This window comes from Pygocentrus nattereri, chromosome 27, assembly GCF_015220715.1.
Source record: "Pygocentrus nattereri isolate fPygNat1 chromosome 27, fPygNat1.pri, whole genome shotgun sequence".
Classification (NCBI taxonomy): Eukaryota; Metazoa; Chordata; class Actinopteri; order Characiformes; family Serrasalmidae; genus Pygocentrus; species Pygocentrus nattereri.
The window spans coordinates 8,700,805-8,726,861 of NC_051237.1; the positions used below are offsets into that span (position 1 = coordinate 8,700,805).

At 39.6% G+C, this 26,057-nt stretch overlaps 1 protein-coding gene across 2 annotated transcripts in view; it reads left to right on the forward strand.

Annotated features, from left to right (window-relative positions):
* vps50 (VPS50 EARP/GARPII complex subunit) overlaps positions 1 to 26,057 on the forward strand; it is a 154,815-nt gene that overhangs the window by 31,622 nt on the left and 97,136 nt on the right. For both annotated transcript variants that reach the window (XM_017694832.2, XM_017694841.2), the window contains exons 6-12: positions 910 to 980; positions 1,160 to 1,277; positions 1,374 to 1,409; positions 1,883 to 1,965; positions 11,748 to 11,790; positions 15,776 to 15,874; positions 21,091 to 21,231. In XM_017694832.2, the coding sequence (XP_017550321.1) occupies positions 910 to 980; positions 1,160 to 1,277; positions 1,374 to 1,409; positions 1,883 to 1,965; positions 11,748 to 11,790; positions 15,776 to 15,874; positions 21,091 to 21,231 (591 nt within the window). The remainder of the gene's footprint in view (positions 1 to 909; positions 981 to 1,159; positions 1,278 to 1,373; positions 1,410 to 1,882; positions 1,966 to 11,747; positions 11,791 to 15,775; positions 15,875 to 21,090; positions 21,232 to 26,057) is intronic.

Here is a 26,057-nt window from a genome sequence, read left to right on the forward strand (position 1 = left end):
AGCAAAATATATTTCAAACATTATTTTTTACTGTATCCTTTTTGATCATGTTATTGAAACCAGCTGTATATTCCCTAAATCGCCTTGTACGTGCAGCTTCATGGTTAATACCCTCTTTCATCAAGCGCCTTCCAGGGTTTTACAAATACCAGCAATAACTGGTGCTATCTCTGCAACCACTCAATGCCTTTCCTTGTGATGTTGGGCATAAACAAGCTTTGAATGTGTCCTCTCTGTGGAATCGATTTTTTCCACCTCGTATTCTCTTGCCAAATAATTATCTTTAACGTTACAGTGGGATGATATTTCTTCAACTAAAGGCTGCCTCTGTGCTAACGTCTTTGGCCGGTGTGCTTTGTTTTAACACTGGGTCAGTCAGTGTGTGTTCACCTCAGGCTGTGACAGCTGTGCTCTTCAAACAGCAGAATGTGGTGAGAGGAGAAGGGGGGGGTGGTGGGGGGCTCAAATTCCACCCAGCGATTAATTCAGGAGATGTGGTTTGGGCTTACGGGCATGTCCTAACACCGCCTCATCCTTCGCTCCATCTTTCTTACAGAGCTCATTGCCTTAATCAAAGGCTTTTGCTAGCCTTTTCACTCTCTTTTGGTGAGTTCAAGTGGGGAAAAAAGACACCTCTAGCATCGCACTGGGCCTGGTAAACGGACAATGGATAATGCATTGCAGTGTCTGTTTTCTGCGCTAGGCTCATACTGGAGCTGTACGGTGCAAGAGTGTTCTGTCCATAAGGGCTCGAACAGCCATCCATGAGAGGCTTTTAGAAACCCTCCAGACACCTTTACTGAATAGAGTACTGAGGGAATTGTCACATTGTATTAGCTGTTCCATTTTATAGAGTAATGTATATGTTGATTAAATCTTGCTTAAGCTGTTCATGGTGCTGTGTTTCAGGAGCTGGAGAGAGTAACGTCCCTACAGACCAACCTGCAGCTGGCCGCTGTCATGTGCACCAACGCTCGGAGGTCAGAGAGCCTTTGTTCATCTCCATTTCAGTACCAGAAAACTAAACAATTTTGAACCATGCTAAAACTTTTCCATTTTCATGATAAATTTAGGTTTCTGTTTTTTATGCTCTGACAATGATTGAAAATACCAGTGACATTTCAAGATTAGTTCAAATCTTTTGTTTTCCCCATTCCAGGCAACTGAGCTTTGCTAAAGAGGGCTTCACTGAAGCCAGTCTAGGGCTTCTGGCCAACCAGAGACGGAGGCAGCTGTTGACAGGACTGCTGAAGTCTTTGAGGACCATAAAGACTCTGGTAATCACCAAACTAATGACTGAATGTGGCCAACTTGTGAGTCCATGGGTCCCATTATCCAGTGTGAAATCTGCTCTCTTTCTTTCTCTTATGCAGCAAAGAACAGATGTTAGGCTGAGTGAGATGCTGGAGGTAGGTTTGATTCATTTCACACACTTTCTTGGATGAAAATACATCCCACACTATCAGATTGTGGATGTTTTAAATTAAAGCAGAGTTTCTTTATTGGGAGAGGTTTATTCTATAGTATTTTTGGCTTAATCTGGTTTTCTGTTGTTGTTAAAATGTTATTTTAAATCTGGTAAGTGCTAGACATTTTTCTCAGCAATAATATTGAGCTGTGAGTGCCCTTGCTGGTATATTTTGCCACATTTATCTACAGGTCTGCATGTAAACTACTACAGATAACTGTTTACAGAAAGTACAGAATTAACTTTGCAGGTTGAGCCAAGTTATCATGGCATTTATCTGTTATCTGAACATATTGCCATTGGCTTTTACAAAGTATGTGAAGTAGTTGCTGTATTGTACTGTGTAGTTATGAGTTGATGAAAATTTGGCTCTGTTAAATGTGGAGGTTCAGAGATCTTATTTGGTTTTGACAGGAGGAGGACTATCCAGGTGCGATCCAGTTGTGTTTGGAATGCCAGAAGGCTGCCAGCACTTTCAAACACTACAGCTGCATAAGGTATGTGGAGTACTTCTTGACATGAGGACTGCCTGGATGCTCTGTGAATTACAGCTGATTGCTACATGCACTGAAATAGCATTTTTGTTTATATCAGTGGAAATAAAAACAACAAATGCTGGTTGTTGAAGTGTGTTTTTTTTTTTTTTTTTTTTTTTTTTTTGTGTGTGTGTGTTTTGTTTTTTGGTAATGATTCAACATTGTGTTCAGAAAAAGCACTGCAAGTACTAGTATTGCTTTCTGTTTAGAACTGACAGATGTCAAGGCATTAACATGTTTTATTTAGGCGCACTTGCACAGGAGTGTACTCTCTTAAAAAGAAGAGAATTGCTAAGTTTGAGATTTCTGAATCTGAATTAAAACCACGTGAAGACCATAAATGGAAGGGTTCAGGTGAAAAATCTATTTTACACAATTTTCCACTTACCCAGATCAGCCAAGGCATGTTAAGAGTATTAGTTTTTCTTCTTTAGTTTGGCACTGGAGTTATGACTCTGAACACCAGAAGTCTGTATTCACCCAAATCTCCTCCAGAAATACATTCCCTGTACCACATCCACATCCTTGTCTTCGTTAAGGTCACACAGACTTCTAGGTGTGGTTTAGGGCTCAGTATGACCTAAATTATAAACATGATCAAAACTTCACCATGTAGCTAAATGCAGAGCACAGCTATTTTAGACCACAAGTGTTGTGCCAAATTCCCCTTTGCAGACATGTGCACACATACCAGCAAGATTACGCTAAGATTAGGCCCATGATTGTCTGCCTGACATGCATGTCAGTTCTTTTTTTCAAGCATTGATGGAATTAGCTCTGCCTTGGCAAAATGGTCAGTTATTATTATTAAGATGTCATTCTAGATCTATAACAATGCTCATCATTTGGCTAAGTAAGGTGTATTTTAAACAGTGCTCTGTTGCTGTGAAGAGCTACTTCAGCTAGATTTGTCCTTTTTACCTGAAAGCCAAGAGAAAAATGTGAATCATACATGTGTGCTCTTAATTCCTAAATAGCAGGGTGAATGGTTGACATCTGGAAGAATCTTTATTGTTCTTTAGAGCACTGAGTCAGATAACATTCTCCTTTTCCAGAGATCGTACTTTACCTGTAAGGTAGCAGAAACTGCAGGGCATATTAAAATGTCAGGCTATGTTTTACTTGTTTTTGTATGTGGCCCCATCATATGACTTTACTGCTGGTATTGAGATGTTTACAGAGAACAGCTAAGAGGTTATTTAATAAAAAAAAAAAGTTGCGAAGTCTCATCAGTGAGGGCAGCAACTGCTGCCGCTCTTTACTGATCAATAGGCCAATGCCTAGACTAATGGGTGGTCATTATTTCATTAGGACATCCCCTCTGGGAATAGTCTACCCCTCTAAATGGAAACCACTCAGAGATATATGTATATATGTTTTCAATTTTCTGAACTTTTGTCAATTTATTCATTTTTCTCCTTTCCTGTTTTCTCTGCATCTTCTCTGTATCACTCTCTCCATCTCTCTTGTGATGGACATTTGGCCTGCTCATTTCATATTGGCACATTGCTGGCTTATCAAGCTCCAGCACGGTCTCTCTGTGTGGGGAGGTGCACGTGTCTGTCTAAGACTTGGCTAGCTTGTAGAAACCTGCCCAAATGCCATTTTCCTTTTGTTTCAGTCCTCTTTGATGGTGGGAGTTTGAGCATTCTGTCCTCCAGAGGACTAATACTCTAGAGTATGAATTTTTCCCCTTCCCTTTTTTGTGCTGAATGTCCTATGGTCCATTCTGTTTCTCTGAGTGCCTTGGAAGATTCTGAAAATGTGCAGGCTTTAAACATCCTTAAGCCAGCAGCATCGCAGTCAGTGTCTGAGAAAAAGCTTGGAGAGACAGGTATTTTTATCCCCCCCCATGCTGTTGTGACAATTACTGCTGACTAGCTGAACTCCTCTGCAGCAGGCGCTGTCGCAGCCACTGCTGAAATAATGAGGCCTTCTACAAGAACATTTGGGCAGACGGGCGGGTATGATAAAGACACTGCTGTTTTTGAATGGGAGTAGGAGACAATACTGCTGATTGGCACGCTTACATAATTACAGCTCTTTCTCATTTACTGTCCATGGAACGATGCATGATGTGTTCTCATATGTTCATTTCAGTTGTACTGATGGCCAGTGATCGTCAGAGGCATTTCAGACTTGGCACAGAATGCTGTTTTAGCTACTGCACTGACGCAGTTGCCAAGTTCATATGAGGATGGCCTTACGGCAGTGGATGTGCATGTATTTGTTTTTTGAATATTGTACTCAATTCAGAAAAGTTTCCTTTTTTTGGGGGGGATTTTTGGATAATTAATGTCAATCAAGCGGCATGCTGGGCAGCGGATTTGCTGATCCTAAAGAAAACAGTGCACCCGTGAACTAAAACATTATGACCAGCTGCCTGATCTAATATTGTTGGACCCTGAAGAAAACAAAGTACACTGATAAGCTGCAACATTATGACCACCTGCCTAAACTGTTGTTGGTCCTCCACGTGCTGTTTCAGCTCTGATTCAGTGAGGCATGGACTCGTACAAGACCTCCGAAGTTGCCCTGTGTTTTTTGCACCAAGACGTTAGCAGCAGATCCTTTAAGTGCTGTAAGTTGTGAGGTGGAGCTGCTGCTGGTCTCCAAATGTTCCAGCAAAAATTCAAGCAAAGCCTTGAACTCTTTATGTTCATCAAACCATTCCAGAACAATGTGTGCAATGTGGCAGGGTGCTTTATCCTGCTGAAAGAGGCCACTACTATTGAGGAATAGCATTGCTATGATTGCTCATACCTGGTCTGCAGTAATGTTTAGGTACATGGCACATCTCAAGTTGATGTTTGCATCAGTGCCTGGGCCTAGGTTTTCACAGTTAAACATTGGCAAACTTCCTTCACTGGCTTGTCTTCTTCCCACAGTGCATCCAACTGCCATCATTTCCATTGATAAATGGCACACTCGTACATATGTGCACAACAACCTGTCACTCGTTCGTGGTTTGATCCTCCGCGGACCACTGTAGATGGAGTGGTGAGTAGGTACTCCGCTGAATGGGTGCGTCCCACAAGCCTTGCCATTTCAGAGACATTCCAGTCCAGTCATCCAGTCACGACAATTTGTCAGATTCGCTCAGGTCTTCAGCCTTGCCCATTTCTCTCAATCCAAGTATGACAACTGACTGTTCACTTGCTGTCCAATATTTCTTGATGCGGACCTTGATGTCTGCCCTTGTTATGAGATTATCAGGGTTTTCTGCTTCGTCTTCTTTGAGTGGTCATAATGTACTTGATAATTATCATTATAGTTTTATTGTGTAGGTCTGCAGTGAAATGGGGTTGATTTATCCTGTTTGTGAACAGCTGCTGAATGACCCAAGTGCTTAAAGAACTCCAGCAGGAGTGTTTTGCGTTGATCCCAGGCCTCTGAACATTTTGGAGGATGTCTGCTGGGTCCAAGTACTGGTGCAGTGGGACTGGAGCTACATAGTTGTCTTTCATCTGCCTGCTGGGTATCCTCCTGTGCTGCTTGTTAATAAAACCAAATGCCACCAGCTTGGGCTGCTGCAATCCAAATCAGCATTCTTAGTCTCTTCCTGCCTTTACAGTACACAGCTTGGCTTCTGGGGTGCAGAGGTCTGTGCAGTAGCCTCAGCTCCATTAAATAAAAGTCCTTTGGACTGAATCATAGTCAAATAATGGTAATAGTCCTGCAATTTACATGTCCCCTTCCTTGCAGTGGAAGTGATTTAGATGTGAAATGGTATGCAGTGAAGCACTTTTCTGTGGGATACTGATGATGCTGAGGTGATCAGTATGGAGGGCTGCTGGGGTGGCCATGTGTATTATCTAGGGATTAAGCTTAGCTACTAAGCTAAGATAGTTCTTTTCAGTTTCGTCTTGTTAAAAGCAAAGCAATGACTTGAGTTATAAGCTTACATACTTGTTAGTTCTCCTGTCAAGATTGTGATGTTTTAGCAGGTGATTAATAGCTATGTAAATAATTATGATTTATAATTTTAAAAAGATAATTAGTTTGTATTAAGTACAAGTACAATTGGCTGGTTATCTTGCTTCCTAGTAGCTGTCAACTGACAGCAGAAATAGGCCGAGCTAAATTACCCACCGCTGCCCTCTAAGGCTACTTTCATATTATCATTCTAACCTGACAGTTCACATTTGTGTAGCTTTGTAACTCAAGTCGGTCCTTAATCTGAACAAACTTGAATCCAGGAGCAACCCACACATCCTAATCCGCAATGTCACTTGAGTGAGTAATATGACTCATGAACAACAAACAAACTAACCAGCAGAGCAAGCTTTCATTGCAAAGATATTTTTATTCTAAATAGATCTCAGCTGTTCAGTATTAGAGCAAAATGAAGGTGAAAAATCGGTTTTGTACTGTTTACTGGCATTAGCATCAGGTTAGGCACGTCAGCCATGTTAATACTGACTGATGGAATTGTTGGCCCTATTGTCGGGAGATTGCAAGTGACATCCTCTGTAATGCTACAGCCATCCATGGCTGGTAGTCTAAGTGAGCACTATAGCAGCAGTTTGAAAATATACTGTGTCTTACTTCACATAACACAGAAGAAGCAATTGTCTAGCCTTTACACTCCAAGCACTGGTTGTGTTGTGTGATTGGTGGAGACCTATGTAGTGGGTGGAATTGGTCATAGCTAAATTGGGGAGAAATTTGTGAAATTACATTTCATGTCAAGCTAATAATATAATGTCTCTATAAACTTAAACATGAATGTCATAGTTTGTTTAGACCCTGCATTTCACTGGGTTCAGCCTCAGATAGCAAACTTTACTAGCTAGCATCTCTGAAGAAAATGTTTTCATACCAAGTTCAAGTCCACACTAGAGCTCGGGTTTTCGTAGTATTCTGTCATTTTTTTCATTCAGTCAGTTTCACTCTGCGGTGGATAAAATGGACCAAATTATGTAGATAAAAGAGCTCTTTTACTCTCACGTTCACCACCATTAATTAAGAGATGTTATGTTTATGTTTGTAAATAACAGTCGGGGTAATAATCATGAACTTTACTTGATAAGCCAATCATAAACATTGCTTGTTTATGACTGGTTAAATTCAGATTGGTGAACCAATCAGGTCGTTAAAGCTTGGCCAAAAGTACATTAGTAATCCATGAGCCAAAATCTAATTCTTTGCTGTTATTTTAATGCTATTGTGTGATTATTAACAGCAGCTCATGCTAGAATATTTGTAAAGAGCGAGAAAATTCTCTGTTAAAACGGAGAGAATGTGCAGACAGTACAGCACTGATGTGCACTGAGAAAAGCATACTCTGTGCTGAGTTCTCTTCTTTGGTGTGGGCCATTGTAAAATGTTTTTCCCGTAGCAGTGAACTGTAGGTAGTAGAGTAGTAGACCAAGACCTACAATTTTTGCCAGGCCTGAATACAGGTGTAGTGTTCACACACCAAAACGGATCCTTATAAACAATGTGAAAGCAACCTTAGTTTCACATGGTAGCAGCCAGAAACATTCGGACTGACATTTAGTAAATTCACATAGTGTGGTGACAGAAATTGTTGCTAAGACCATTAGTTCATTTCTCACAGCTGAATTGGCGATTTTGATTGGTTCTGCCACTGAGTTTGACTGTCTGTCTGTATGTTGGCTCTTTGTGCAGTTTAGGAGTAGTAGGGTTTTTTTGCATTGTAAGTAATCCGAACTCACTTAAAAAGCGGTGGGTTGTGGGTTGTCACTCCAGTACTGATAGCCCTGAGCTCATTGCATGCGTTTTCTGCTCTCTTATATTGCATTTATTTGCTTTATTTATAATAAATAAAAAATATTATAATAAGTAATTGCAGTCAGGCAGTTGTGAAATAATTAGGACAGGCCTAATTGTTAGGTAATACGACTCCAGAGCCAATAGAGAGAAACAAGCTTTAGACATCCAATGTGTCTAGACTGACCAACTACAGTTATAGTAAGGAAACACTGCATGATTTTAGCGCCATTGCTTTTGCAAATTTTACTGTAGGTAGTTTTTGTTGTAGCTTCACCTACTTAACACATTATCCTCATAGCTGTGGTTGAAAACGTTGAAAACCACAAAAACTGTAAAAAACACAGCGATTGTATGGAATTGGCAAACTGGCACATGGCCCTGACTGTCAGTGGGGAGTCTTCAACATCTGTTTCTGGCTGTTCCCCTCACATCAGAGTGCTGCCAGTAAAACAGAGTGTGTGTGAAATGACTGCTGGAATACTTGTGGCAGTATTATGCCTGAGAATGGTTCTGCTTGTAAAAATATTAAACAAGTGCCTCATGTCTAAAAACAGTTCCTTACCATCATTTCTTAACAGGCCTATATGTAGCAAGTTTCGGGTAAGGTTTTCAAAAACGCTTAAGGTTTGATATCCAAAATCAAGTATCCACTGTATTTTTCAAATATGCTTCAGCTTTTATTCTGCCTCTAGCCTTGGCACACTCACCTGAAGAGTCATTATTTTCTATTCTCATGTTGATTTAGACTGGAGGCTCCCACTTCACTGCTGGTTTTATTTGCAGAGGTCTGGGCTCTGAGATAAACCTGTTTTGAATATCAGGGCTTTTCTTCTTTTTTGTAATTGCTTCCTTTTCAGCTTTTAAGTGAGTTGCTTTATCTTTCAGCTCTCATCTGTGGCAGTAATGGAGAGTTGGGTTATCTGTGCATTCAGGTGCAGGACAGAGAAGTTAATTACAGAGTGACCCAAGCTGGGAGAAGGGCCAGCTCAGTGGCTTTGCTGCCCACTACCCTAAAACGCCACAGATATTTCACACCGGTGTAATGCCTTTCTTTCAGTCACGATAACCTATCACTGAATCAAAATAGCAGGTTAAAACGGGTAAAAATCACAGTGATTTTTTGGGACGTTTTTATAAAAGAAAAAATTCACTGCGTTTTCTGGTTCAGGCTTGTTCTTTTCTTCTGTTTACATGGCTGTGGGCACAAGAATAATGAAACTTAGTGTTGCAGGAACCTGTTGTGAAATCTCATTAAAATGTGATTTACAAGTTGCCTCCCAAAAGGCTTGGGTGGAGCCCTGAGCACTCATGATGGAAGTCAAGTTGAAGTAACCATTCAGCTTAGAGTAACGGTGGGCTTCCACCTTGTGAGCTTTTTCAGGGGAAAGAGGCAAAGTTTAGTGCATCAGGTTGTATTGTGATGGGAGAGAAAGGCATTAAGGACTGGATTCACAAAAGTGCTTTAAGAAAAAAAATCTTAAATGTGCTTTTTCATAACTCCATTTATTTTAAACAAAAAAATGTTGCAGTAACTTTATGCTTGTCATAGCTGAGAGAGGAAGCAGGAGATGCTTTTAAACTGTCACTGTGGGCAGGCCTGAGGGGTCCATACCTGCTCACTTATAATGCTAGGCCCATCCAAAGTGGTTGGCATATGAAGTTGGCCACTTGACAAACATTTTATGTAACTATTTAAATTATTTTACATGAAAATAAAACAGTACACTTACATCTCAAAGCTCATAGCTGAGCGCCTGCAGATAATTAAGCATTTCTTGATTCAAACAAATTAGCAGAACATTCACTCCAGACTGAATCCAGTGCTGCAGAGAACGTGGATTTAGAATTGTTTCAAAAGCACAGCTTCCAGTAGAGCTGTAATGCTTGAGATTGTCTTGCTTGTTTCTACTTTCAATAATATTACCCTAAATAAGGCTGAGGCATTTTTGCTACATTTTTCCTCTGTGCAGCTTTCACTTTTAATCCAATGGGAAGCAGCTTGATGGTTAGAGGAGCTCTGCTTCCATTTGTGTTCTTTTTTTCCTTTTTTCATTACAGTTGCACGCTTTCAAAAGTTTTGAGTATTCAGAAAAGTGCAGAATGATTTATTCAGTGATCACAGCGTTGTTGTGGTTACGGTGTGCGCCTTTCTTAGAGAAAGTGCTTCTATAAACAGCTTACTAAAATCTCCAAAGTGCAACAAACACAAAATGGTGAGTATGACTGAGATAACATTATAATTGAAAAAGACTGCAGGATTAATGGTGCATTGTGAACTTGTGATATAGCAATGCACAGTTGTGGCAGTATGCATCTTGGATGTGTGACAGTACATTATGGATAATGAACATACTAATTGTCACCTGATGCAGTAGCATTGTTTAGACATTGTTTGCAAATGATCAGCACCAATTAGCAGCTACAGCACTCCTCCTGCTTTCTACCTGTAGTCGGTCATTTGTGAGCTGTGCAATATCATTTCATCAATGGTGACTTTCATTATAGTCATGATTTTTCTTAATTCGATTTATGTAAGCAATATCATGAGAATACCCAGTCATGGGCCCAGTATTGTGACGCAAATTGCTTTGTTGGCTGTGTGTATTGTTACACTCCTACAAACAATTGAAACAACTTTAACTGATAAAACATGATGATATAAGATGTTAAGACTTTCTAAAGAGAGTATTTGAGAACTCCATCCCCAGGTTTGTTAATTGGAAAGCTTCCTGAATCTGGCCCAAGGGCTCCCTCAGAAAACATTAGGATTCAGTTGTCTCTCTTTAAACATGATGATGTTAACATAAACGTCATGGCTTACTGCTCTCTTACTGCTCACTGTTACTGGGTTTTTGTGAATGTTTATGCGTCAGCTTGGAGTCACTGCACTTTCAGATGATATATGTTACAGATGGTACCAATTGAGAGAAGTCTCTTAGGATAGGATAGTCCTCTCTCATTACTCAGAAGTGAGGCTGAGAAGGCCCTTCACTTGCTCTTCTCACAGCAGTGAGGTTGAGGAGGCTCGTCTCTTGCATCTCTGTGAGGAATGAGGCAGAAGCCTCTTTCCCTCCTCTCTCAGAAGTCAAGCTGATGAGGTTGTCTGGATCGAGGCTGAGGAGTTTCTTCTCTTGAGCGTGAGGTTGAGGAGTTTCTTCTCTTGAGCGTGAAGCTGAAAATTCTCCTCTCTTGCTCCTCTCAGCAGTGAGGCTGAGGAAGCTCTTCTCTTGTTCCTTTCTTGAGAATGGAGGTTCCTCTTTCACTCCTCTGGCAGGGCTCTTTCCTTGCTCTTTTCTCAGAAATGAGGCTGAGGAGGCTCTTTATTGCTCTTCTCTCAGGATTGTAGCCTAGGACTCACCTCCCTCAGATGTGAGGCCAAGGAATCTCCTGTCTCTCTCCTCTCTCGGGGTGAAGCTCTTTTGATTGAAATTTTATGCATTCTGTCAAATCTCCAAACAAGGCCAGTTCACGTTTTGAAATTCTTCTCCTGTCAAAATGAGTTTATTTACGAAATTAAACACTTGATCTTATCTGCTGATTTCACAGTGACACATGGCCAGCAGCATAATATTTATTGGAACTTGGTGTTGTATTGCACACATGCAGGATTGTTTGTTGCCCAAATGTTGCCTGTAAGCATTCTCTCTTTTAAGAGAGTAGTTCAGTTTTATTGCAGTAGACGTTTAAAAGGAGGCTAAGTGGGCTTCCAGCAATTTCCACTGTGCTCACACAGACAGGCCGTTGCAATATTTGCCACTGTGACCATTGATGTGAGCAGAAAAGCTTGTCATCCTTAAATATGTTGCTGCATTGTGCTTGTTCAAATATCCTTAGAACAGTATTGGATCTATATTGTACCTCACATTGAGGCAAACAACACTGCTGCATGTCCCTCTGGTACACAATAGCATGCTATTTGGAATGTTTAGGTCTCCAACAGGCTTTGGAGCAAGGTTTGGTACCGTTTTCACAGCTAAACTGACTTTGAAATCTTCTTTCACCAGTGAATTGAACTCGAAGCTTCAAGACACCTTGGAACAAATAGAGGTATGTAACAAGCTTTTTGTGTTTTGACTTTTAGGGTCAAGCCAGAATACCAAGCTTTCTTTAAACAACCCTCTACTGTTGTAGGTTCTTGACATGTATTCAATGTTCTAGTCACTAAGGATGTCTCAATGCTACTAAACCACTAGCAAAAAGCCTGAATTTTGACTAAATGTATCATATGTATGTATTGCCAATAAATGTGCAAATATGAGTTAGCCATTTGTGTGTGTGTGTGTGTGTGTGTGTGTGTGTGTGTGTGTGTATGTATGTATGTGTGTATGTATGTATGTCTCTGCTGTCAGAACAAAATTCCACAATGGTAATTTTACAGGAGAAGGAAAAAAAAAACTTACTTTACTTTTAATGTAAGTAAATGGAACCAGACTTTTTTCCAAGTAATTTTGGGCCGTTTCTTTTGGTCCATTCAATTTGAAATTTACACATAACATAATGGACAAAAGACATTTTCAGATTATGTAAAAAAACAGAAAAATGGAAAATACGAGGTTTTTTTTCTGACAGCAGTGATATATTGGCTATTTAATAATTTTTCAGATTTATCAGTCGTTTAATTGCTAAAATATATTTTTGCTAACCTATGCCATAGCCTACCTGTTGGTTAATTAAGAGGGAACACTAAACATGGCCTGCTATAGTTTAGCATAGCAACACCTCGTACACTTAAAATTGATGTAAAAAAAAAAAAAAGTTTTACATCATCAATTATTAACCAAAACATCATTTGCAGAGTTTACATTTCTATTTTTTAACAGTGGTTATATATTTTGAAGTGTGCTTATACAGATTTGTATTTTTTTTTTGGTAAACATGTTGCATCTGCCTGTGCTCTTCTGCACACTAGAACCACATGACCAATTTATTCAGTAAAACGATTAGTAAACTTGCATGCAGACTCACTACTTACATGGCCGAAACATTCTTTTCCAGAACTACTTACAGTTGTATGCAAACGTTTGTGCATCTTTGGTCAAATTACATGTTTTGTTGATTTTTGAAATTTAAAGTAGTAACTTCAACCTCTGCAGCACGTTTTAGATCCTCAGCCAGCTATTGTTAGTCAGAGAACCAATGAGTCAATTAAGACATAATAACTGAAGTTCTGACACTGGAATCATGTCTGTACTACTGCAGATGCCACAACTACTTTTTATTTCTTTCTATTTATAAAGATAAATATATATTTACTGTGTATTAACATTTTTATGAGATGCATTTTTATCAGATGCTGCAAATGTGTGTTCACTCCAAAAATCAACAAAATGTATTTTGCATACTACACTGCAATGTAATTGCAAAAATAAAACAAGTAATTATTAATATAAGTATAATTCATATATTTATACATTTAACTAACTGACTTTAATTGACAGAGAACACTAAGGCTAATTAGTTTACTTTTAGTACTTGGCATCATTTATATCTACTAATTGATAGTAATGCAGAGACTGGAAAGTACATATTAAACTTGCATTATGGGTCTCAGCATGACGCTCAGGGTGTGTGTGTGCCTCTGCAGCTCAGAGACAGATGGACTATTTTCCCCAAATAAAGTGCTGTCTCTGAGGAGTGCGTGACTGTGTTGAAGCATATGAGAGCTCACACTCCACAACATGTACAAACACACACACATACACACATTTCCCCAGCAGTGCCATCTGTCTGTGACGTGTGTGAATATGTAAGGACGGCCTTGGGAGAAATGAACTAAAATAAAATGAAAAATTAATTAAATAAATAAATAAAAAAGCCCAGCCTTCTCGCTCGCTCGCTCTCTCTCTCGCTCTCTCTCTCACTCTCTCTCTCGCTCTCTCGTGCTCTCTCTCGCTCGCTCGTCTCTCTCGCTCGCTCTCTCTCTCGCTCTCTCTCTCGCTCTCTCTCTCGCTCTCTCTCTTGCTCTCTCTCTCGCTCTCTCTCGCGCTCTCTCTCGCGCTCTCGCTCTCTCGCTCTCTCGTGCTCTCTCTCGCTCGCTCGTCTCTCTCGCTCGCTCTCTCTCTCGCTCTCTCTCTCGCTCTCTCTCTCGCTCTCTCTCTTGCTCTCTCTCTCGCTCTCTCTCGCGCTCTCTCTCGCGCTCTCTCTCGCTCGCTCTCTCTCGCTGTCACTCTCGCTCTCTCTCTGTCATCCTGTCATATGTGCATTCTCTAGTCATGCATGCTGCAGTGGTAAGCATGTCATCTGACCTTTTTGACAAGCACAAAAAAACCCCAAAAAAACCTGAACACTACCACAAAACAGATTCGCTATTCAATTTTAGTCATACGTGAGTCTTTATAAATAGATTAACTGTAACTAACTATAACTAGATTAAGACTAGACTAATTAAAGAATTTGCATGCTATCATTTTCAGGGCATTCTTTATTGTCCCTAAACATGTAGCCACATAAGATTCAGAAATTCAAAGCTGCTTTGGAGGTTTTCATCATATTGACATTGGCATGGAGTATAATGGACTATTTTGTCACTGTCCAAAAAAAAAAAACAAACTTAGTTCTTTCATTTTTTCTTTTCTACATCATTGGGCAGTTTAGGTTCTTTTACATTATGTTACAGTTTCATGATGAATGGACCAACAGCAGTGTTCCAGAATAAATCTGGAATAAAACATATTTACATTAAAGTGCGTTGAAGCGTTTTTGGTTTCTCCTGTAAAGGTACTATTTGGAGATTATCTTGTTGTTCTTATTTTGTTCTTTATTATGTTTTCTTTGGACAGTGACAATTTGCTCCAACTTGATTCAGTCTCAACTTAAATTGGCTTATTTAACTTGATGGAGCTTATTAGCAATTTTATTGTTTTCTGTTTATTAGCTCTTGCATATTTTTGTTCTCATTACCATGAGTAGTTTTCCTGACCTCAGATTGTATGTTTATTAAAATGAAGGCTGTCAAACAATGAAAATGATTAATTGTGATTAATCACATTTATCTTATCTTTTTAGCGCTAATTTGAAACTACCGCGAGACCTTTTTCCATGTAAACAGCAGTGTGTGTTGCTGTAGCGATAACTGGACAAAACAAGCTTCATCAGAAAGCATTCATTACGTTCAATAATTCAACCGTAACCTGAACATAAAATCGGGCATCCTCCAGTTAATAATATTACTAGAATCAGGGGTGCATTTTGCTTGTGCATGACAATTCCAACCCAACAAGATTCGATGATAAACAAATTAACCATAGCAGTAGCTGGAAATTACTTTGTCAAGAGATCCATCAGTGCAAAAAGCTGTTTTTTAAATCAGAGGGTTTTAGTTGCAATTAGTTGCACTTAGAGCAACGGTGCATGAACAGCTGGATGATTCAAATGGATTAAACTGCAATAACGGCGTTAAGATATATTAACAATTTATAATGTTTCTTTGACTCCATGTGTTAAAATATAAGACAAGCCTCTAATTACAAAGATTTTATGAGCAGAATTTTTCAATCTCTGCCAACAAATAACTTACTTATTGCTGCTGTCAGAAGAAAACCTTGTATCTCCATTTTTGTCGTTTGTCAGTTTTTGACATAATCTGAAAATGCCTGTTGGCCTTTAAATACTGTGTAAATTTCATAGTGAATAGACCCAAAGAAACAACCCAAAATGTCTTGGAAAGATGTCTGGTTCCATTGACTTACATTAAAAGTAAAGTATGTTTTTTCCTTCTCCTGTAAAGTTACCATTTTCATACAGCCCTGCCCTATAAATAAGATCCTTCTCTGTTTTTTCAAATGACTACTCCCTAACTTTTTATTATTATTATTTTTTTGGACAATATCGGCTTTCTTTCCTCGTTCTGTTCCTATTTCACAGAGTTTTCTGGGATTTTATAGTGCTTTTTAGGAGATCAACTTTCAACACTAAAATACTGTTTGTTTTTTTTCCACCCCTGTTCATAAAACCTGCAGTAATACATGGTTTTGTAGTGCAGGCTGTGATTTTCTTCCCTCACCTCCCTCTTTTTCTTTCCTCGACTGCGCAGGAGCAGCTGGATGTGGCTCTGTCCAAAACCTGCAAGCACTTTGACGTCTCGCACTACACCAAAGTTCAGCTGGCATACTCCCTTCTGGGCAAGACGCAGGTGAGCGAGTCATCAAAACTCATCCAGTGTTCAACCCGACGACTCCCCATACCACCCTGAAAAAAAAAGAAAATGCAAAAAAAGGTGCACACAATGTCAGTCCTGTTAGATTAGTCACTCTTTGGCATAACGTTATCAGTCGGCACCTCCTTCCACAGGAGTCGTACAAAGCTGGGATCGAAGACCGAATCCCAGACTTAGCCTCGCTCATCACTGACCTAAACCCCACTGCTCCAGCAAAGTAGCCGAGTAGTACCTAAATGTTCTGTTCTTCCAGAGCACAGTTTTGTGCAGGTGTATGTTGGGACATTTTCTGACCTTTCCTGATTCACTCCAGGCAAATTAATTCACTCCCACATTACTCGTCTGCATTCCGCATGTAGTACCACCCATACATCATCTATTTTCCACATACCGGCAAGCTGCAAGCTAGAGAAAGTGCTGTAGTGCTGTCACTTTTTTGACTCATGGTCCCCTGATATCTACTGCTATCAGCTGTCATCAGAGCTTGTCCAGTGCTGTTCATCCTGACCTGACCCGGAGTCTCGGGAGGTTCTGATTTAAGCTGTTGATAGGGCTGTAAGTGCTTCAGTGTTTCACAATGCAGATGGTGATTCAATTGCATAAATTTTGAGATGTTAGAATCAATGATAATACAATATGGTTCTATGATATTATGATATTAACATAGAATGTGAGGTTTGATAGAGCTGTTGGATATGGAATGATAAGTTATTATTAAAATAGTGTGAAAATGAAAGGATGTGACACAAGTACAGACCTTTATCTTTCGTGTGTAAACAGAAATCTAATTAACCTTTACGCAAGTACTTACATTTGAAAGCACATTTTTTGTGTGCTGAAAGAGTCAGTGTTACCTCAACAGCTTTTTCTGTAAAGGCTACAAAAAAATAAATATTTATTTATAATGGGTAGCGCTGTCGCCTCACAGCAAAAAAGGGCCTGGGTTCGATTCCTGGCCAGGCAGCCAGGGTCCTTTCTGTGTGGAGTTTGCATGTTCTCCCTGTGTGTGTTTCTTCTGGGTTCTCCAGTTTCCTCCCACAGTCCAAAGACATGCAGTCAGGCCAGCTGGAGATGCTAAAATGCCCCTAGGTCTGAATGTGTGTGTAATAGTGTATGTTTGTGTGTCTGCCCTGAGATGGACTGGCAACCTGTCCAGGGTGTTTCCTGCCTTCTGTCCAGTGATCGCTAGGATAGGCTCCAGCTTCCTCTGTGACCCAGGAGGATAAGTGGCTTAGAAAATATGTGTGTGTGTGTGTGTGTGTGTGTGTGTGTGTGTGTGTGTGTGTGTGTGTGTGACAGTAGCCGTTACTGCCTCACACCCTTACAACACAGTACTGGGTGTGAAAACAAACCTAAAGTTTGATATGTTTTTTACAGGCTTGTAGTTCAGGATGGAATCATTTCTGAGCTTTTTTGTGGCTGTCTGTTTAGCCAAATAGTGAAGTTATTTGTTCCCCACGTAGGAGCGCAGGGTTCAATCCCAGAACAGAGAAACACTCATTATGCACAGTTTGTGTATAATGAGTGCACAAAGTGTATAACGGTTTGTGCCGCCAATAATGTGAAGTCTCTCTGGTGCTGTGTGTTTGAGGTAATGTGATCATCACAAGTTTTAATGATGTGTTGCATTAACGATAATAATGTGATTTATTGTGCAGCCTTTAAGTGTAATAATATTTAAAAAAAAAATATGGAAGTTATTTTGAGCAATCAAACTACACTGTTTTAATAAAGTGTGTCATATCTTCTGCTTAAAAAGAAGCACAATTTGCTTCGTAAGGAGCAAGTTTAAACATTTGACAAGTGGTTAACACAACAGTATGATTTTAGAGAATGCTAAAAGCGAAAACAAAAATCTATATTAACATATACTAAATAGAAAACTCTTTTTGACATCTAGACTATACATGGACCTTTTCACAATACACAACACTTGAAATTGCTGATATTTTAACACAGAGACACAGGGCACCTTCAGCACCATATTTTAAAATAGCAATCACAATGTCACATACTGTACTACATTCAGTTAAACAGGACTAATTATGTTCTCATTTTGTCAGTTAGTCTCTTAGCAGTTGATCAGTGTTTGTTTATGTACAAACGATACCCACAATATGCTCAGAAAGGCTTGTTATAACATGCATTGCAGAAATGAAAAAATATTGTTCACCACTAGTTCAGACTGTGATGGTGTTTGCGGTGAGTGTTGTACAGCTTTGGGCATTGGACAGCTGAGTGTCTTGAGAGAAGCTGCCCTTGATTGATCAGCTGTGGATGACACATGGCATTTAACCAAAAAGTTAAGTTTTTGAGCTTTAACAAAAAACCTGAAGTTGTGTGGCCTAGAGGAGTGCTTTGCAGACCCTGCTTGCATTGCTCAAAAGACTGTGATGAAAAGAAGTGTTCTTGAGAAAATTTTAAAAGGCTTTGTCTGAACACCTCCTCAGTCAGGGATTCTCAAACTAGTCCTCAGGTCCTCCCCCCAGTGGTCTACTTTTTTGGCCTAACCCAGCTCCCAATACAACTGCACCAAATATTCAATCTTAATAACATGATTCAGGTGTTTTGGGTTTTAATGTTCGTGTTGGTGTTGATTGGTTTTAGAACCTTGGTGTTTTTCTAGTTGCATTTGTGTCTTCAGTGTAAAATTCTGAATTCCTAACTGTGCCAAAAGAATCAAGTTCAGTTTAATGAAATTCATTTGGATGTAGGTCTAGCCCCAATAGCATTTTACAGACTTATGTAATACTCATTAGTGTTTCTGAGCAAATACTCAAATACTCGTCCTCTATAGCATCTGTAATATTTACACAACATAATTAACCATAATTTTAAGTGTGTTGATTTGTTTAATTTGGTTCTTTATCAAAATATTCATGTTTTCCCTTTGTAACAGTGATAGATCCTTTGGACGTCCCAAAGATGCAGTGACACAGTAAAGTTGACCCAATCCCATTTCTTATTTTCACCCTTACCCCTTGTTTTCGAGTGTCACCTTGACTGTGTTACAAGGGATCGTGGTTGAAATCTTCCCCTACCAAATGTGAAAATCCTCAAATGAAAAGGAACGTTACTTACGTTATTATCTACGTTGACTACTAGCAGTGCTCTAGCAGGGGAGTGTCAAAGTTCAGGAACTTCGCTGCTGGTCTTTAGTTAAATTTAGGGAATCATATGCCTTCAAAGAACGGAAAAAACTTGCTTCTTGTTCGAATTTAAGGTGGAATGTAGCCCTAACACTACACCCATCTCAACAAAAATCGGGACACCCTACACCTAGACATGAACAAGCAAAACAGGAGGGATCAGGACTTAGTGGTAGGGGCAAAGGGTGATATGGGACTGGGCCAGACTTTTTCTTACCTAGACAATAGAAATTATGCAGAAGTAAGTTCAAAGTAACAAATGAATATTTGAGTATTTGATTTATTAGGACCAGACCTAGCTGAACTGTGGTAAAAGTTGAGATTCTGTGATGTATTGAATCATTTGCTACGTGGTGGTGAGGTGAGAGATTTCCAACCATGGCTGTTGACCATTGAGATGCTGCTGCTTGTCTGCCTTTCTCCTCAAGAATCCCCAAGGCAAAGTGCTGGATGATAGATGATAGATGCTAGTGGAGATACTCTTGACAGTTATTAAGTGACATGCAGACTTAAGCACAGGACATGACAGTGGCTGCTTAAGCACATGCTGTGTTTTTGATGGCTTTTGTGAAAAGAGCCCTCAAGGGTTGAGCTGTCCTCATCAGGAAAAAACATTAGGCTGGGGTTTGTTGTTGACACAAGCCTATGCACCCATCAGCCCCTGTCTTGCTTTCATACTTTCTGGATAAGTGCCTGAGCATTTTACAGAACGCACCTTTACCTTCTGCTGTCAGAGCTAAAAGCTCATCAGACATAAACCCTGAACCAGAACACACAATTCATTAAAAGTTCCTTCTTCCACGGTAAAAAAAATGCCCACTTTCAGACAGAGTGAAGTGTACTTTGCAATTAGCCTAATGAGTGGGACTTTTTGTACTCCCATTTTTGCAAACCTTTTTTGTTATTCTTGCCATTTTAATGTGTTTAATGGATTGTTCCTTTTGCCTTGGTACATTAATAAGCACCTGTCAATTTCCATTTTGCATCTTGGTGCAGGTGTCTTCATTTGCCATTATCAGTTGGGTTTGAATATCTTTTGCCCCTAAAGGATGACATAAAAACACTAATCAGATCCAGGAAGTCAATTCTGCTTTCTCAACTAATCAGAATTCTCTCTCCATCTGTGAATTGAACGCACTAACCTACAATGAACGGCAGAGCTCTTGATATCTGTTTTCTGATTGAATCTGGCAGGAAGCTGGGAGGAGGTTGTGTTTCCAGGGCTTTGTTAGGAGAGAGGAATATAATTAAGTTGTAAGAGAGTGCTGGCTCTGCCCACTGGGCCAGTAGCTCGCTAGACTCTGTTGTTCTTTAATGACTCATCTCCTTGGAGCGTGTGGGTTGTGCCAGACTCCACCTGCAGTGGCACCCTGTGAGCAGGCCAGCAGGAAGCCCAGCATGGGTCAGTTCCCTCCTCAGAGTGCATGAAAAGTCATCACTTTCAGTTTTTCAGCTTCTGTTAGACTGCCACCTGTAGCAGCCTAGTCTTATGAAATGTGTGCATGGGTTTGACTTGGGGGATATTTCACGTTTGCATGTTTGTGGTTCTAGTTGTGCCTCTGTTTGGTTCTGATTGTGGAGCTTTGTTGGGTTTCTTGCTTTGCCTGAAGCAGAGCTCTGACAAGATAAGAAGGCTGTGCTCATTCTGAGACATGTTTTATTAGGAACGTCTGCTTGAGAGAGAATGGGGAGTGAGAGACTGACTGTGAGAGATGTTTTCTTGTATTGTTGCTGTGGAGCAGAATACACCCAGGAGAACACACAACAGCTGATAATATTAACTGAGCAAAACACTGAGTTCAGTAATGTGTTCTGAGTTCAGTGTAACTATTACAAATGCTTCCTTTTTTACACAGCATAAAATTTATCAGATGGAACAGAACTAAATGCCTTCTCTCTCTCTCTCTCTCTCTCTCTCTCTCTCTCTCTCTCTCTCTCTCTCTCTCTCTCTCTCTCTCTCTCTCTCTCTCTCTCTCTCTCTCTCTCTCTCTCTCCCCCCCTCTCTCTCTCTCCCTCTCTCTCTCTCTTCTCTTTATTTCTTAGACTGCTATGGATCAGCTGCACATGCACTTCACCCAGGCCATTCATAACACCGTCTTCCAGGTAGTACTGGGCTATGTGGAGCTGTGTGCTGGTAACGCTGACACCAAGTTCCAGAAGATGCAGTATAAAGATCTCTGCACAGTAAGTCACTCCCAAACCTTACATTCCTCCAGTAACACCACTAAACATGGTCGAGCAAGCCACCATTGCCCTGTCCACAGATACCACAGTAAATAGAATGTTCAACTCACAGTAGTCCCATAACCAGATGCCATGAATTCCACAAAGAGGTCTGGTGATAGATATTATTATTTTTTGGAATTGAAAAGTGGATCTGATTGGGCTGGTGGTCCCACTCTGAATGGTCTCAGTTAAAAGTCATGCCTCTATGTCCACAGAGCCTGTCCTTCTAACCAGTTCTGACGTTAGCTTTGGCTAAGACATAGAGATGACATGCCTTAACTTGATAATAAAGGAAAAGAGTTTGAAGTTGTCCTTTCAGAGTATGGTTTCATGATATGATGACCTTGTCCAAAGATATCATAGTTTTACAGTATCTCAGTAATAAATGATCTGTATCATGGAACACAGTGTGTTGCTCACTTTATTGAAATAAGAGAGTTGTAAACATTGTTAAAGTCTCAATACTATTAACTCACCCATCCATACATGGAAACTAAGCCATGAAAACAGTTTGGAATTCACGTTTTCATGATGTCACGCAAAGCATATGAACATGTCCACATTTAGCCTACATCATTTAGCCTTCATCACTTTAGCGCTGCCCATTTTCACTGCTGTTTTTAAGAAGCGTTTCAGTCTGAACTGCTTTTTAAGTGGTACACAATACAGGGCCACGAGAACAGAGGTCCAGAAATGATCCCGTTAAAATGAATTATGACTATTTTGGTTACATAGACAGATAGGTTCTAAGTGGACCTCAGACATACACATGCATTTATGTGATTAAAATTAAAGGAAAGTGTATTATTAAAAATGAACATATAACATTGGCATTATCTTTGAAAAAGTTTTGAAGAATTTCTTTATACTTAATATGAGCAGAACATTTTAAAGTGCTAAACATCTTTTTGTACAACCATGTATATAAAATGGGGAAAAAAAGCATAAGGAGAGAGAAAGATTTAATTCCTTACTACATTCATATACTTCCTATAAATAGAAACCTTAATTATTTAGGAAAAAAACCAAAATAACAGCAGGTTTGATCATATGGTTTTTTTACGAAGATTTGCCTATCAGTACAAACATATCACATTGTTATTATAAGCTAAAACATAGTGGCAACTGACTGTAGTGAAGGTCTGAGCTGAGTTGCTAACTTTGCATACTTTTACATGTATTCATGTCATTTCACACAGAATGATGTTGCTCAAAAAGCTTGAGGTCAGAAAGAGCTGTTGCATGCAGTTGGTCTTTGGTTTATTTAAGGATAATAACAGTTATTCTAATACAATTCTAATACAATTAGAAAGACTTTATTTTAATTAGCAAAGATACTTTCTCCAATACTTCTTGTAAGTCTCTGTGGTTAAGAGCATCTGCTAAATGCTGTAAATGTACAGTTTCATGGGTGCTAAAATGAGTCATGTCAGATTTTTTTTTTCAATCTTTAATGTGATCTTGCAAACAAAAAATGTAAATTGAGAAACGCATCTGAGCAGGAGGTAGCACAATCAAGCCACAGCTAAATGATTGATGAGAATGCCTTTGTTGAGGCTAAATGATTAATCAAATTTAATGAATTAATGCCGAGTGCATGTGAATAGAAGCAAATACCAGAGTCACTCACGCTCATTGGACTAAAAGTCACAGAGCCAAGACCCCAATTTGTAATTAAGCTTTTGCGCTTCATATTTATCTGAAATAAAAGAGAATCTGTGCCTTTAGGTGCAAAAATTACATAACCATTAATAGTAAGAATTAATTTCAGTATTCACACAAATGCACATCCACTTTACTTTTAAACAGTTAGGATACAATTACATTAGACTGCAGTGTGGATCAAGTGGTTTTCTACTATGCAGTAATCCCCCTCTTACAGTGTGTTTCAGGGTGAGTTGAGAAGAAGGGAAATCCTCTGGTTTGGAACTATAACTTGTAGGCAGGAACAGACAGGAATGCATTTTAATCAGAGTTTTGGGATAAAACACTTTTGTACACTGTGACTAACCCTGAAACACCACACTGTAATGACACGATTTCAGAAATATGCCAGAATTGTTTGAGCGACTAAAGAAAGCTTCAACAGACCCTTTGAGGTTGTGATGTGTTAGTGAATTGACAGACATCTTTCAAGAAAGAAGGATGATTCCACAGCACTGGCTGTATGAATTCAAATGACTTAACATTACTTCACACTCAAGGCTATTTTAAAGGTGATCTCCAAAAGTCCCCAAGAGCCTCAGATTTAGTAGAGTGTTTAGATCATACCAAACTCTGAAAGGTGACATTGCTGACAAGTGGAAAATGTGCTGTATTCCTTCTTAAGGGGTGGCATTTGTCTAGTTATAGTGGGGGACCCCACTCAGAGATAAAGAAGCAATGACACATTGCTGTGTGGAAGCAAAAGGCAATGTCATTCATGCCTAAGTCACTGAGCAATTAATTTGAGTTAATATGCAGGAATGAGTCCTTGCGAGTCACCTCAGTGTCTTTTTCTGCTCTGAAGGCAGTCGGAACAGCTCTTCAGCCTGGCCTCTGAAAGGCTCATTTGCATTAGCCAGAAAGAAGGCTATGCATCACAAATTAGCAGGTGTTCCTATTTAGACCACTTTATTACTTTCTGAAATGGAGAGAGCAGGTATATCTGTGAGGTGTATGGGTCATCGGTGGAGCAACACTGGGTGATATTAAGACATGATAACCTCTTACAGAAAGTTGAGCACTGTTCTGGTCAGGTTTCCAAAATTTCTCTATGTTCAGGACACTTTGAAAAGTCCAGGCTTCCGATTCTCACAGTTTTGAGTGTCTCAAGTGTGCTGCAAAGAATTATTGTACAAAGTGAAATTAACTAAGGCATATTTTGGCTGTAAAGGAATGATATTTTTTCAGAAACAAGTAGAACATCTTCAAAATCTATAACCATTTAGAGTTGAATAGCAGTCTGTGACTGAAGATTAAGAAGTCTTAATACATGCTGTTCTTGGCATAGTAAACTTGAACAGTGAGTAGGAGTCATCTCCATGTTTTGGCACTGGCAGAAGAGCTCAGATATATGGCGTGGTCTTTGGTCTACACCTGGACTTGTTACATTACAGTGCCAAAAGGGATTTCAGTGAAATGAACTGATCTGATGAGTTAAAGCATCGACTGATGTTCAGGTTCAGGCGGTGCAGTTAACAGATGTCCGCCACGAGTGTGCAATTCTGATGTTAAATAATAGCTGCTAGTGTATACATATCCAAAATAAAATGTTCAAATGCTTTCAAGTGTAGTAATCCTAAAACAAGATGTGAATTGTTTTTGTTAGTATTTCATAAATTGATAAATAGATTACTCTGTCACATTTGAGTACTTATTCATTTAAAGTCTCAGGGAAGGAAATGTTAAATGTTAAAAGTGTTTGTATGATATTAAAATTGAGCATTATATTAAATTTCCAGCAAGTTTTAATAAAAAAAAAGACAGATGCAATAAAACATGGCTTTAAATGCGCCCTTTGCCCCAGTACATCCTTCCCAGCCTGCAACACTATTAAAGCAGAACTGAACACAAGAGCACAAATAGGAAGAAACTAATGAGAGGAAACTGACATACAAGTGCTGTTGTAGACATTCCCCACTGTGTCCATGGTCCACATGAACATTCTGCTTGTCAAGTTTCTCCAATTTGAACAGAGAGAAGAGAACCTAAAGGATCATGTTTTTTAAAAGCAATTTTTAAGCCTTTTAACCCATTTATAGACCGTTTTAAGTCTTGTGCGTAAGCATGACCTTTCACAAATCACATGACCCACCACTGGATACCCTAGGACTGCCCAGTTGACACTTTAAAAGAGCAGATTTTTGGCAAAATCCCCTGGCCATTTATTGGTCATTAGAAAGATGTCCACAGGACATACTTGGCACACAAGAGTAAGATTAAGCTACTTATAAAGAAAGCATAGACCATAGACTTAGGCGCAAATGGGGTATAAAAAAATCTGAATCATAGCAAAATAATCAAATTCAAATGAGGTGAATTTCAAGACTTTATGATGCATTTAATCATTTCCTGAAGAAACTTGAGAGTGGTTGGGTGGTCAGAAATGTACACCTTTTAGTAACTGGCATGCTTTAGTATGGATGCTCCTATTTGCTCCTCTCTGTGCTGTCCAAATGTTAGCATTGACGGGTCAGTGTTGACCACGCACTGATTTATGCAGCATCAGCCCTGCTGTTGTGCTCAGTTGAATACCTAGACACCCAGACACATGCCACCTCTACTCTGAGTTGAATCTAGGTATCACTCACACATTGACTACACGTCTAATTGCGCTATGATGCGGCTTCTTGTGGGAGCCGTGTGTACTCAGAAATGGAGCAGCTTGCCCTTTGCATCCAATAATACCCATCTGCTAAAACCTCCACAGCTTGACATGTCAGCTTGGCCGATAAAATTTCATTATTCTTCTCAGCTGGCAGATTCTTTTGAGATCCAAAGATTTAAAAATGGGGAAAAAGGCTTTTGTTTGTCCTAGCGGAGGAAGCCCCACTGCTCATTTCAGTTTTCTTTTCAAATATGAGACCTTTTTGATCCATAGCCAGGGGAAAAAAACCCAAAAAACTCTTTTCTCATTTGAGTTTGCGCCTTAGTCAACTCTCTGAGTCTCTGGTCTCTCATCTGTGCTCAGGGGATTTGTGGTCATCTCAGGCAGCCTGAGCACAGCAAGAACTGGGTGTCAGGCTCCCTAGTTTTAATCAGCCTTTCCCTCAGCAGCAGCCATCATAAAATAAACACGACGG